General features: G+C 39.8%; 1 protein-coding gene across 1 annotated transcript; it reads left to right on the top strand.

Annotated features, from left to right (window-relative positions):
- Nucleotides 1-397: 397 nt before the first annotated feature.
- Nucleotides 398-12,785, top strand: LOC131699408 (zinc finger protein 23-like). Its single transcript, XM_058996007.1, has 3 exons — nt 398-1,347; nt 8,998-9,309; nt 11,285-12,785. The coding sequence occupies exons 1-3, from the start codon at nt 1,077-1,079 to the stop codon at nt 12,034-12,036; spliced, it is 1,335 nt and encodes a 444-aa protein (XP_058851990.1). The 5' UTR covers nt 398-1,076; the 3' UTR covers nt 12,037-12,785.
- Nucleotides 12,786-13,655: the final 870 nt, after the last annotated feature.

The following is a 13,655-nucleotide window of genomic DNA, read 5'->3' as shown; positions in this document are numbered from 1 at the left end:
TGTTATATAAAATAAACACTAAGTTTTCCATTTTGGTTTTGACGACGAGTTTGCGCGCCACTCAGCGTTCAGTCGAGGAGGGTTCAGTTCTATAGTTGCACGCCTTGTCTATGTTTGCCGTACCCCCAACACCCCTAGTTCCAGCGCCCCTGCCACCAAGGATCCTTGACGGCCACCAGGAAGTGAGGTGCAACTTGGCGCATTGCATGCCTTAACCAATGACTTGCATACAGGGCTGTCATATACTTAAACATACTCTAGAATAAACACACTTTTCTATGATATTCTTCAAAATGTGGATACAATATATTCCAAGGCATGCAGCATTCGTTGTATTCATAGACGACACGACACTGCAGAATACACACACACACACACACACACACACACATTTAAGTTATTTTAACTTCGGTAACCTCATACCTAGCTACGGCTATGGCCATCTTGCATAAAATATAAAATTGGCTATGCGTTAACAAAAATCCACTACACGTTGCATTTTTTAAATACCCGTTTGTAACAGTCACGTGATGAGTTCTACGCTTTCACTGGTTATTGAGGCTACGCGGTGTGTCCATTCGTTTTGGCCGCGATGGCTTGCCATACACGTTCGCAGCAACAGCTTTGGAATTGAGCATGCGCATTAGAAAGCAGAGACAGTCAAAACTGGCGCCATTTCGGATTCCCCGCAGTGTCAGCATTGCACAGAACATAGCGCTCGAAGAGCCAACATGGCGAACTGTGGTATCCGGCTTCATAACCTCGTCGATCCTGCCCTTGCATGCTGGGGTTAGTGCTTCTGCAGCCAATAACACGCAATGGTTTCACCAGGCCCGCCTTCTGCTAGTAACGCTCTCATTTCAGTACAGGAAATAGAAAGGGTTTGTTATGTTTACGTGGAGGGAGGTGGCTGCAGTCACTGATTATTTTACAACAGTTTGTCTCCTGCTTTTTAAAGTATTTAGGTTGGGTTGAAATGTTTTCTGATAATTTTTGATTTTTGTGTTTGTTTATTACCTGCACGGAGTTCCGGGAAGAGGATTCCGCTAGACCAGTCTGAAACTAAACCAGTGAAGATGGACGTCAGTGTGTCCGTGTCGTTCTTTCAAGACGAGCTCGCCTCTACCATCGAGCACGCAGTGAAAGCGGCTGTAGACACCGTCTTGTGTGCGATTACTAAAGTTGTCGGCAGCAAATTCACTGAATTCCAAATGGAAATGGCTGGAAAGGAGAAAGAGAATGAAAGTCTGAAGCTGAGATTGGAAATATCAGAGAGCGAGTTGAAAGCTGTGCGAGGGTGTATAAACGCTGCAGATGCAGACATTAAACAACCTCTAATATTTCAAGGTAAGGTTGATTTTATTGTATGGTATTGCTCGGTCAATCCAACACCGCAAACCACATTCTAGTGGAAAGATCTTTGTTAGGATTTCTCTCGACACGTTATAAAGTGTTTATTATAAGCGCTGTTAATAACACAGCTCTGTCCTAATCTCGGTTATGAGGAGTCTAATTGAGGCATTGTATTATTTTATAGACTACAAGAACGATGTGAATCTAACATAGTCTAATTCATATTTAAGTAGGTGTTCACTGAGACAGTCACAGACCATATTGCAGAGGGTTAGAATAATGATTTGTGACCCGATATCAACGACCAAGGAGTTTATGTTGACTCAGAAATGTCTTCATCTAGACAATGTGGGTAAGCTATAAAAAAGGCCAACAAGATGCTCGGATATATTGTGAGAAGTGTTGAATTTAAATCAAGGGAAGTAATGTTAAAACTCTACAATGCATTAGTAAGACCTCACCTAGAATATTGTGTTCAGTTCTGGTCACCTCGTTACAAAAAGGATATTGCTGCTCTAGAAAGAGTGCAAAGAAGAGCAACCAGAATTATCCCGGGTTTAAAAGGCATGTCGTATGCAGACAGGCTAAAAGAATTGAATCTATTTAGTCTTGAACAAAGAAGACTACGCGGTGATCTGATTCAAGCGTTCAAAATCCTAAAAGGTATAGACAATGTCGACCCAGTGGACTTTTTTGACCTGAAAAAAAGAAACAACGACCAGGGGTCACAAATGAAGATTAGATAAAGGGGCATTCAGAACAGAAAATAGGAGGCACTTTTTTACACAGAGAATTGTGAGGGTCTGGAACCAACTCCCCAGTAATGTTGAAGCTGACACCATGGGATCCTTCAAGAAGCTGCTTGATGAGATTCTGGGATCAATAAGCTACTAACAACCAAACGAGCAAGATGGGCTGAATGGCCTCCTCTCCTTTGTAAACTTTCTTATGTTCTTATACAGCAACACGTCGTGTTTTCGTGTTTGATTAAACTGTTTGACTGCAAATCTATTTTTAGATAAATGGTTTAATTGTATTCAGATAGTCAAAGATTCTTGCACACTTCTGTGTATAGAAAAACTACTGACAGAAATACTCCTAAGAAGAGCCGAGAGTTTTCATCCTAATTGGTTAAACAACAATATTCCCTTTGGTCAATTCTAACGATTTAGACGCATTTGCGGTCAAAAACCTGAATTTGATATACAATCAATCGATTTAATACAGAAGCACCAAAATTACGAGAATTATACAAGCTGGGAACTAATAGAGTGATCCCACTTTAGCGGTATTCACTGATCCCCCCCATGATAAGTTTTAGACATGCTCCAGCTATCGGTGACAAAACCCACGCGAACACAGGGAGAACATGCATACTCCACACAGACAGACCCCTGAGGCCGGAATCAAACCCAGGACCCTAGAGCCATGAGCCAGCAGTGCTAACCACCGCGCCACCGTGCCTCCGCCTATTGAGATAAGAAACAGAGTTCCTGGCTTCCTAGACAATTAAAATGGACATTCAGATGTGGGTTTTCAATCATTGTAAAAATGCTGTGCAAGATTAAACAATTTAGTGATGTTGAGACAAATAATCACATGAAATCAATAACATCATTAATTGTAACACTGCTTATGTTGTCTATTGTTTGGAATGCCCATGTAGGTGTCTTTATTTAGGAGAACTCAAAGAAAGGACATACGCGATTAAAACTGGTAATTTAGAATATCCCGTGGCTAAACACTATGAAGCTGCTGATAGGAGTAACTGATAACCTTAGTGTTAGGGATAGAAATGGTTAATAAATCAATAAGCGGAGGTGACCGACTCGAATCTCTTGGGAAACATTTTGGATATTTCAATTAAAAGCTACTGAATCTCCAGGATTAAATGGAGAGCTGGATTATAGACCCTACCTATGAACTGAATGTTATTTTCTTATTGGCTCTGAGTTTTTGGTATAGTCTTTTTTTGATATTTATTCCTTTGATTGCTGTTCCACTAATTATTTCAGTTGTGTTTAATTAATTGACTTGTGTAATGAATGTAATTCATGTCAGTACTTGCGTGTTAATTGATTGAATGCGATTGCTGATGTATTGCTGTGTTGCTAATTGAGACTACACCCTGATGAAGGCTGGTTTGCCGCTATGCATTGAGTCTCTTTGTTTGTTTTTTTAGAACATGCTGGTTTGGTGTGCTATTTAATATTCCGTTTTTGCATATGACCCATTAAGGGTTTTTTTACCCATAAGTTTGTAAGAGTGTCTTGGTTTGTGGTGATTTGCCTGATGGGTTAATTTGAATCTACAATGAAACAATGGATTTACAGGTATTTTTTCGCCTATTTTTTACTAAACTTTTGAAGAAACCCTCGACTCCAAAGGGCACCTTTTTCATAATATTAAGAATTGATACATTAATAGTTTAAACCAAAGAGTGCTCCTGGCTCTCTTTCTTTTTTGATCCAGTGCTGTTGTGTTTGCCTTCGGTACAGTCACTGCTCATTTGTTGCTCGTTCTTTTGTTTCAGTCCTATTTCCTTATTGTTCCACACACACATTTAGAGCGATCTTTCCAGACCGAACTGGATGAATAAAGGGGCCGGCAGCAGCACCCTGCCTGCACCAATCCACAACTCTAGCTTGTAGAAGCGAATGATCAACAGTTTCTATGTGGTTACACAGTCAAGATCTTAAAAGTACACACACATTCTTAAAATATGTACATCTAGTAGTAAGGATGAATTGTCCCGGTGAGAGAGGGGTCTAAGCGGGGAGCAGTTACTGAATGGCTGGATGTTGTGAGCACGAGTGTGATGGTGGGGGTTATCTGGGGTGTTTATTGGGCTTTTTGTGTGGTCGCCAGGGGGTTATGAATAACTGTTAATTAGCTGCCTTTCATTAGCTCTTTTATTTGCTCCCAGTTCCCATTCCCTTTTTTGTTATTCATTTAATAAACGTTGGCTTGAGACTTGTGTTGTGAAAAAAAAAATATATATATATATATATAATGTGTGTGTGTGTGTGTGTGTATATATATATATATATATATATATATGACATGCTCCACCTCATTTGTACCCACAGGGGTTGTATGTTACATTACAGGCTAATGAAACCCCCAATCTCATCATGCCCAACAGATGCCATGTTAAAATGCGATCCAGTTTAACAATCCAACCTACCTCTGTCGTTTTACATTGCAATCTCAATCAGACACATTTACTACTGTCGCTTCACAAAACAAGAAAACTTTAAAAAGTGAAAAAAAAACATGACATCAGTTGCTCTCGCAGTCTTTTCAATAACTGAAGTGTAACAAAAGTTGTACAATACAGTATATGTTCTACTATAACAGTGTGTTATTCTATTATTAAGATCTCTCATTTGCTTAAAACAACGTGATGCTGCAGTTTTAGAAAAATTCGAACCATCAAATAAAAAGTACTTTGTTCAGCTGATGGAAAACAGATTTAGGAAATTATGCCTCGTATTGCTTAAAACCCAAACATTTAATAATAAAGGTTATTATTTAAGAGCAGAGATGAGTTTGCATAGGGTACAAACAATAGGTATAGCCACACCATTACAAATATATTTTAATACTAAAAGGTATGTGTGGCAGTGACAGGTTTAATGTCTCTGCCAGCAACCACAGGTGAGGCCACTCTCCAGTTTGTGCAGACAGGCTGTGTGATCCAGTGGTTAAAGAAAGGGGCTTGTAACCAGGAGGTCCCCGGTTCAAATCCCACCTCAGCCACTGACTCATTGTGTGACCCTGAGCAAGTCACTTAACCTCCTTGTGCTCCGTCTTTCGGGTGAGACATAATTGTAAGTGACTCTGCAGCTGATGCATAGTTCACACACCCTAGTCTCTGTAAGTCGCCTTGGATAAAGGCATCTAATAAATAAACAAATAATAATAATAATAATAATTGGGGACTGGCCGCCTGTGTAAAAGCAGGCAGATATCCTGTGTCTGGGAGAGGGAGTTTGGTGACTTTTTGATGTTTGTTTAGATCAGTGAAGGCGAATTCCCAGCCTGAAAGTAGTTTTTTTTTTTTTTTTTTTTTTTTTGGTGTACATTTGTGTGTTTTGTTTAACCCTTTTTGTTTTGGCCCGTGTGCCAGTTTGTTTGTTCTTGTGTTTTGTTTGTATTGTCTTGTTTTAGCTCTTAAACTGTAGCTTCCTTGCCTCCGAGTCTTTTTCTTGCTGCGACCCTGTTACAGTATGATTTATATCTACAGTTCACGTGACATTGCACAAGTAAGCTTCCAATGTTGTTACTAATCATTATTACACAGGTGGAGTTTGTACAAAAAATATTGCTGCACTTTAAAAAGTTTGAATTCTGTAAATCACTTGTTTAAATGAAACTGCTTTGAGAATAAGCAGGCTATCCTGCTGCAGTCGCTTGTCTGCTCATTGTATTTGACACCAGCGTTCCCTCTAAGCTTTTTAGATACTGAGAAACTTGCCGTTTTGACTGAGAAAGGGTAAATTATCAGTGAGAAACCTTCGGCCACGTATTAACACTTTTAATACATTTTTGTCGCATTATACAATTTTGAAACAATATTCCAACACACGTATCTTAACAATTTTACAATTTACTTTAAATTTAACAATACATTTATTGTGTCTCTGCCTCTGATTTTGAATCCTCCTCTGATCATGTGCAGCCTGTCGGTTGTTATCATAAACACTGGCATCTGCACTGCCTTTAATTGTAACCATCTTTAGGGCTACTAATTGTTCCATTCTTGGGAATACCAAATTCCGTTTTTCAAAAATGGCCAATTCCATTTGTTCCCACTTTTTATCAACGTATTAATAAATAAATATGGCATTCAAACATAAATATAAGTTTGGTAGTTAAAATAAGTAAATTTTAATAAATATTACAATTCATTTTTTTTTTTTTTCTTTTTTCCCCCAATCATACTCCTGTTGCTGTAATAGTAAGTAAAGCACCTGAAGACACTTTAAACCTGTCATAATGTTTATAGGCATCACTTGGCTCATTGCTGGCATTAAAATAAGCAGGAAAACCTAAGAATTATATTACAACAGTTCAGAAAACCAAATGTCTTCCACTAACACAGTAGTTCAGTCTACAAATGAAGGAGTTTTGAAAAGACCTGTTTAGCTTATTGCTGGCATTTGCAATAACAATAAAAAATATGAACCAGTTTAGTAACAGTCCAGCAATGTCATGTGAGAGTAATCCTATGTACAGGACTCCACAAATGAAGTGTAGCGTTTTACTGGCATTATAATAACCAGGATAAAATATGAAACACTGATAAAGGCGTGTTGACTGACTCATTGCTCTAAACAGGTTCACTGCTATGTATTACCTGATTGCAATTTAAATGGCGCCCCTTTTAATGTAAACGCAGAATGAATCCTCTCAATTGTTTATTTCCTAATTCTGTAGTGTTATTTGCAAGATTTAAAAAGAGGCGTGTCTCCAGACAGAATGTCTTTATGAGACCGACGCTGTGCAGTGTAGTGACTACATCCTTTACACAGTAAAGTGACCAATTTCCTTTAAGGAATGTATAGAGGGAAATCAGAGAACCAGCTGCAAGACAGACACAAATATGCTTATGTTAATGCTTTGTAAGAGGGCTGAAAATAATAGTTTTACCTCGAGAGGGTGGAGTCTCGATTTGGGGTCAATATTTATGATAACTTGTTTAGTAAACTCAGAATACAAGTTTAATTTTTTGCACTCATTTGGTAAACTGAGTGCGATGGTTGTTGCCAGATACTGCGAAAAATTAAACTTGTATTCTGCGATGACTGTTTCCTTCAAAACCGTTAAGACGTTCCTCAGACGCTTTGCTAAGACTGAAAATATCATTGCTTGGTTTTTAAGCATATTTGCAGTAGAGAAATTGATGTTTGCATTGGAACAATGCAAAGGCAGAACGGCGATCATGGTGATTGACAGGGAGGTAGAAGTGTATAGAATGCTCCAGTGTGAGGCTAGAGTCTTGTTTTGTACAGGACGTAGAATAAAAAGATGTTCATATGAAAATGCCTTTTCCTTCACTTAGTTCATAGGAACACAAACACAGCGTTAATCGATAATTGCAATGTAGAATAACAGGAATGGTATCAATACCATAATGTACCTAAACCACAAAACTATTATACCAGCTCACCCCTATACGAAATAACTGAGGAACAGTAACTTTTAAATGCATGCTGCACATTATTGAACACAGCAGTGTGGAGGGTTGTGACAGACAGACTGATTCTTGGTGATACAATCTCCCTCCGACCTGCGAGGGCGCTGTGTAAAGGCAACAGAGTGCCCTGGACTGGAGCCAGACAATTCATTCCCAGGGTTAGGCAGAAGTCGGCCATCTAGAAAGGGGGCGGAGCTACAATACACTAAATCGACACTGAAAGGAAACAATATGGCAACAGCGGATTGGAGGAGCGGTTGCAATCTTTAACCAAGGGGTCATGATTGGCGGTATAAAAGGGGACGTAGCGAAGTGATCTGTTCCTTTGTTATGGTTAACGCTAAACTGGAAGGAGACCCGTGTTGTAAATCGTGAGTGTTTTGTTTGTTTTGTCGTGGCTAAAAACTGTTTGTTTGTTGTTATTAGACGGCTAAGACGATCCGGAGCTGTCGATGAAGGCCAGCACCAAACCCGGACAACAATGCACTTGTATATTGTGAGAAGTGTTGAATTTAAATCAAGGGAAGTAATTAAAATCAAGGGAAGTACTTTATTGTTTGTCATTGTCTTGAGCAATGCATCACCCATACACCTGTGCACTGCAAACCACTTTGCCACAAGGGTTTATTTTGATACAATCCCTGATCAAAGCAACTAACACAGAATGTTGATAGGAGCTGAAATAAATATTTGATCATTGCAAAGATATGAACCATGGAATTGTGGGTAGGGTACTAGGGTTAGATGGTATTTTTTCAAATTTCAGAAATGTATTTCAGCTTTAATTAAAGGCACTGAGCACCTCTCTTCCACAAGTACTTTAGAAGGAATGTTGGATCCAGTCTCATTCCCAGCTCACGATCCTGTAGTATCTTGAAAAGTACAAGATCCCATAGGCTGTCATTCATGATTTGTATCTGTTGGCCAGATGCTATATACAAGCAGACACTATAGGGCTGCCTTTGTCCTCCTGGGAGCTTGCTGTCAAGCTCCTGGATGTGTGTTAGAGGACACCCTCTGTTGTGGGGTTCTCTGCTGCGAGGGAATATGTTTTAATTGGGGAGTTAAAATCAGGGTAAAGTAACGGTGCACTGTATTAATTTAAAATTCCCACCTCAGCCACTGACTCATTGTGTGACCCTGAGTAAGTCACTTCACCTCCTTGTGCTCCGTCTTTCGGGTGAGACGTAGTTGTAAGTGACTCTGCAGCTGATGCATAGTTCACACACCCTAGTCTCTAAGTCGCCTTGGATAAAGGCGTCTGCTAAATAAACAAATAATAAAAATAAATAAATAAAATGAGAGAAATACCTTCTCATAAATTGTTCCACTGGAATGGCCCGATGACATCTCTCAGTAGCATTCTGACAAGGGGCTGGCTTCCTAGAGGAACCTAGCTAGTAAGGAAGAGTTGTAATTTTGTACAATTTTGATTTCCGCAGATCCCAAAGAGGGCCACGCTATCCCTGAATCTGAAGCACAGGAGGGGCCAAAGATGGAAGCAGTTTACACACAAGAGGAGTCCTTTGAGCAGGAGTGGTGTGCAAGTCTAATGCAGGTTACAGAGCTGGCATTTGTTAAAGATGAACAACAGGAATGTGTTCCTATTAAAGAGGAATTCATAGAGCAGGAATGTGTCCCCATCACAGAGGAACTTCCTAATGAAAATAATGTCTGTACACTTGAGGAGAACAAGAAACTGGGATCCAGCCTGTGTGATGATCCTCCATCTGAATGTGAACTGGGATTTAGAGGTAATCGTACAAAACAAGCAAAATTGAGCTGCCTATTCATCTTGCAGAACCTGGTACTGAACACCCGCAGTGTGCTTAAGATTCATATTTTAACCAAGGGGAGCTGCCCAATCACTGTGTCAACAAGGACATCACTGTGCTTGCTCCTGAGGTACCTGCTAGATGTGCAGCCACTGTCTTGCCTCTTTAGAATGCTGTTGGATCAGCAGTGTCCAATCACAATCCTGGAGGCCATTCCACTCCACATTGAACAGGTTCAGTTCTATAAAGTGCTACTCCTGTGCCTGGATGGAGATTTAAATGGTTCAATTAAACAAGTTAGAACAGGGTTGGAACAAAAACCAGGAGTGGAAGGGTTAACTTTGGACACCCATGTGTTAGATCTGTGCCTTTCCCCATTCCTGGTAGACTGTTTGCAGTTGTGCTGCTCCCACAGCTTTACAGAGCTGCAGGGATCACATGTCCCATCACTGGGTGATGACAAATCCAGTCGGGTTGCTTGGCGTCACCAGAAGAAACATTTCGGTGCAGTACCTGCATATAAACCTGATCTTATACTTTTATATCTGAAAGTGATGTTAAGTGTGGTGGAAATCAGTGACTGTTAATGTGAGTGATATTCAGTCTGGCAAATTTCAGTATGCAGGGACAGAGTTATGATTTCAGGTAAATGCAAGGCCAAGGCAAACTCATTTTTTTCTGTTCAATCTGTGGCTCAAGTTACTGCTTTTGTAATTAAACACAACACTTGGGCAGGTAATTCAGCATAAATTATTCAACATATACTGAGTATCTCTTTGGGTGGGCGTGGAAGGTTTATTTTGTGATTACAGAAATGGCTTCTTATCAAAGTCAGTGTCTGGTCATCAGTTCTCATTTATAGTGCTATTAGACCAATGCAGGCATGCTGTCAACGGCACACTGTGCTTTAATCATACCTTCAAGTGGGATTGTAACGTCATGTTGATATGAACATAAAGCTCCCTTAGCAGCAAGCGGCAAAACTACAATTCTCCAGCAACTTTAGTTACACTGTTAAAGCATAAGAGAACGCACACTTTCTGTAGGTTATCTGTCAGTCTGCAGAATTGCATTTAAATATGATGTAAGGTCGATAAATACTAATTTGAAGATTTTCTGAAACATGCTCATTTACATACATGCATTGCTGTTAGTTAGGACCTGGAAGTGTGTTTTAATTATTATTGTGTAAATATTTGACAGGTGAATGTTTTCTAGTTAAATTGAGATTTTCCCCACTGCATTGCCATAACATCAAATAAAACATCGGCAGACTATTTCTATTTTCTTACATCCTGTTGTTTACATGTGCATTGCAAAGCAAATCTCATCTGCACTATATACATGCATGCAGCAGCATCACCAAAATGAGTGAACCGGTATTGTATGATAATGAAAACCAAAAGTCTAATTTTGTTTCTTACACTTTAAAAATGATGTTGTATTTGAATATTCATGATTCATGAAAAGACAAATTTGTTGTGGAAAAACAAAAAGCCTCCAGCCCTACATAGTTCTACATATCGTGTGTCTTCGGTACAGGTAGAATAAAAAGGCAAGGTGCAGTGCGTGGGATTGCAAATGGAAATTCTGTTTTTAGAAGCACAGCAAATATTTAATTATCAAAAATCTAATTAAAATATTAGATAAATAGCAGTACTGTCAAAATGCAGGTACTGAATAGGATTTTTCATGACACGCTGTTGGCTCGATTTTAAAGTATTCCAGTTTAAACAGTAAAAAAAAAAAAAAAAAAACGCATGTTTTTCATTTTCTACTTGACATGTTCACATCATTTTTCCTGTGACTGAAACTTGCGGGACACTAACTGGTAAATTAATCCGCCTCATCTCAAGCAACCAATCACTGAACTGCTCATTCACTTGTGTTCAGCACGTGGATGTGGAAGAATGCTGTACAATAACCTTTGTCTCTCTTCTCTTTCTTTCTTTAGCTTCTACAGTAGATGAAGGAGAACACGACTCCACTCTATCACCCCAGTGGAAAAACTCTTCTAGAGGCAAACCACAGTGCAAGAAGCACAGAGAAACAACACCCCGAGAAGAAAATGTGAAGACATTGAGAACTCACTCAGTTAAAATTCCTTCTTTACAAGACAGACACCCACTTACTGTGGAGAGTACAGAGACAGCACATTCTGTATGTTTTAACAATTCTGAAATCCAGGGCAACTTGAATACCTTGCCTCATTCTGTTAAAGGTGGGAAGAGTTCCTGTCAATTAGACGTTCCTGAAACTCACAAGGGAAATCCCACAGGAGGGACTACGTTTTCCTGGGCTGATTGTGGGAAGAGTTTCAATCATATATCACTGCTTAAAAGACACCAGCGCATTCACACGGGAGAGAGACCTTCCCACATACAGTACAGTGATAAGAGTTTCACACAGTTAGGAAATCTTCATTCACACCAGCGCATTCACATAGGAGAGAAATCTTATCACTGCCCTGATTGTGGGAAGAGATTCAGTCACTTAGGAAACCTTAAAGTCCACCAACGCATTCACACAGGAGACAAACCTTATCACTGCACTGTTTGTGGGAAGAGATTCAGTCACTTAGGAAACCTTAAAAAACACAAGCGCATTCACACAGGAGAGAAACCTTATCATTGTGCTGTTTGTGGGAAGAGATTCAGCCAGTTAGGAAACCTTAAAAGACACCATAAAATTCACACAGGTGTGTAATCCTATCCCTGCACTTGATGTGTGAAGAAGTGAAGTCAGTTGCTGGCTCTTACGGGACTCGAGAGCATTCTCAGAATTGCAGACACTTGGGGACACCTAAAGAACAGGAGTGCATTTGACTAAATACAGAAATATTTACTGAAAACCAAAAGAATAAACTTGCTTGATAAATAGGGTCACCCCCTAATCACAATTTATTCAGATCAAAAACTCACAGAAAAAATATGAACGACTACATCTTGTATTCATCGTTGTTGAGCATTCGGATTGTGTTACGTCACATTAGTAATATATTAAATAGATTGTTATTATGTACTCCAAGTTTGTCTTTCTTTTCTCATGCATTGCTCAGCCTCTTGCAGTGTGATCTGTGGAAACTTTTCCGATACCGTGGTGAATCTGCGGTACCTCAGTTATCATGCGGGCAGCTTGAAGTGTAAAATCAATACTGCTTCCAGCAGGGTGCGCCAGAGAGCTTTTAGGACTTTAATGGGCTGCATAGCATTGCTTCTTAACAAGATGATTTCTGCTCAGATGTGTTTAATACTCCCCTCTCTCTCTTGGGTACTCTTAACAAACGTAGGCGACTTGTGTTTTTAATACCAATTTGCTGATTGGCAATAAGACAACTAAAGTAAAAAAAATATATATATTAAAAATGTTTTGCTGCCTGTTTTAAGTGCTATTTTAAATGTATTGTTGTCAATCAGTATAATTTTTAAAATGCAGTAATAAATATCTTAGATGTCCTTGTTTCTACATTTCTTATATATATATTATTTATTTCTATTATTATTTATTTCTTAGCAGACGCCCTTATCCAGGGCAACTTACAATCGTAAGCAAAAACATTTCAAGCGTTACAATACAAGTAATACAATAAGAGCAAGAAATACAATAACTTTTGTTCAAGTAAAGTACAAGTTTGACAAACCACAATTCAATAATACAGCAGGTAATAGTGATAGTTACATCAGGATATGATTAAATAGTGATAGTTACATCAGGATGTGATTAAATACAAAGTACTATAGGTTAAAAACTTGGCAGATTACAGTATTCTGAAGTGCAGGATTAAATGCAGTAAAATAGGGGCTGATAAGAGCAAAATAGAGCACATTTACATGAAGGGTGATAGTGTCCCAGGATACAAACAGAGGAGTTCTACAGGTGCTCTTTGAAGAGGTGAGTCTTAAGGAGGCGCCGGAATGTGGTCAGGGACTGGGCAGTCCTGACATCTGTAGGAAGGTCATTCTACCACTGCGGAGCAAGGGTGGAGAAGGAGCGGGCTTTGGAGGCAGGGGAGCGTAGCGGTGGTAGAGCTAGTCTTCTAGTGCAGGCGGAGCGGAGAGGTCGAGTGGGGGTGTAGGGAGAGATGAGGGTCTGGAGGTAGCTGGGTGCAGACTGGTCAAGGCATCTGTAGGCTAGTACAAGAGTCTTGAACTGGATGCGAGCGGTGATCGGGAGCCAGTGGAGCGAGCGGAGTAGTGGAGTAGCGTGGGCGAAGCGAGGCAGAGAGAACACCAGGCGGGCAGCAGAGTTCTGGATGAGCTGGAGCGGACGGGTGGCGGACGCAGGGAGGCCAGCCAGGAGGGAGTTGCAGTAGTCTAGGCGGGAGA

Source organism: Acipenser ruthenus, chromosome 22 (genome assembly GCF_902713425.1).
Source record: "Acipenser ruthenus chromosome 22, fAciRut3.2 maternal haplotype, whole genome shotgun sequence".
In the NCBI taxonomy this organism is placed as follows: domain Eukaryota; kingdom Metazoa; phylum Chordata; class Actinopteri; order Acipenseriformes; family Acipenseridae; genus Acipenser; species Acipenser ruthenus.
This window is presented reverse-complemented; position numbering and strand designations above follow the sequence as displayed.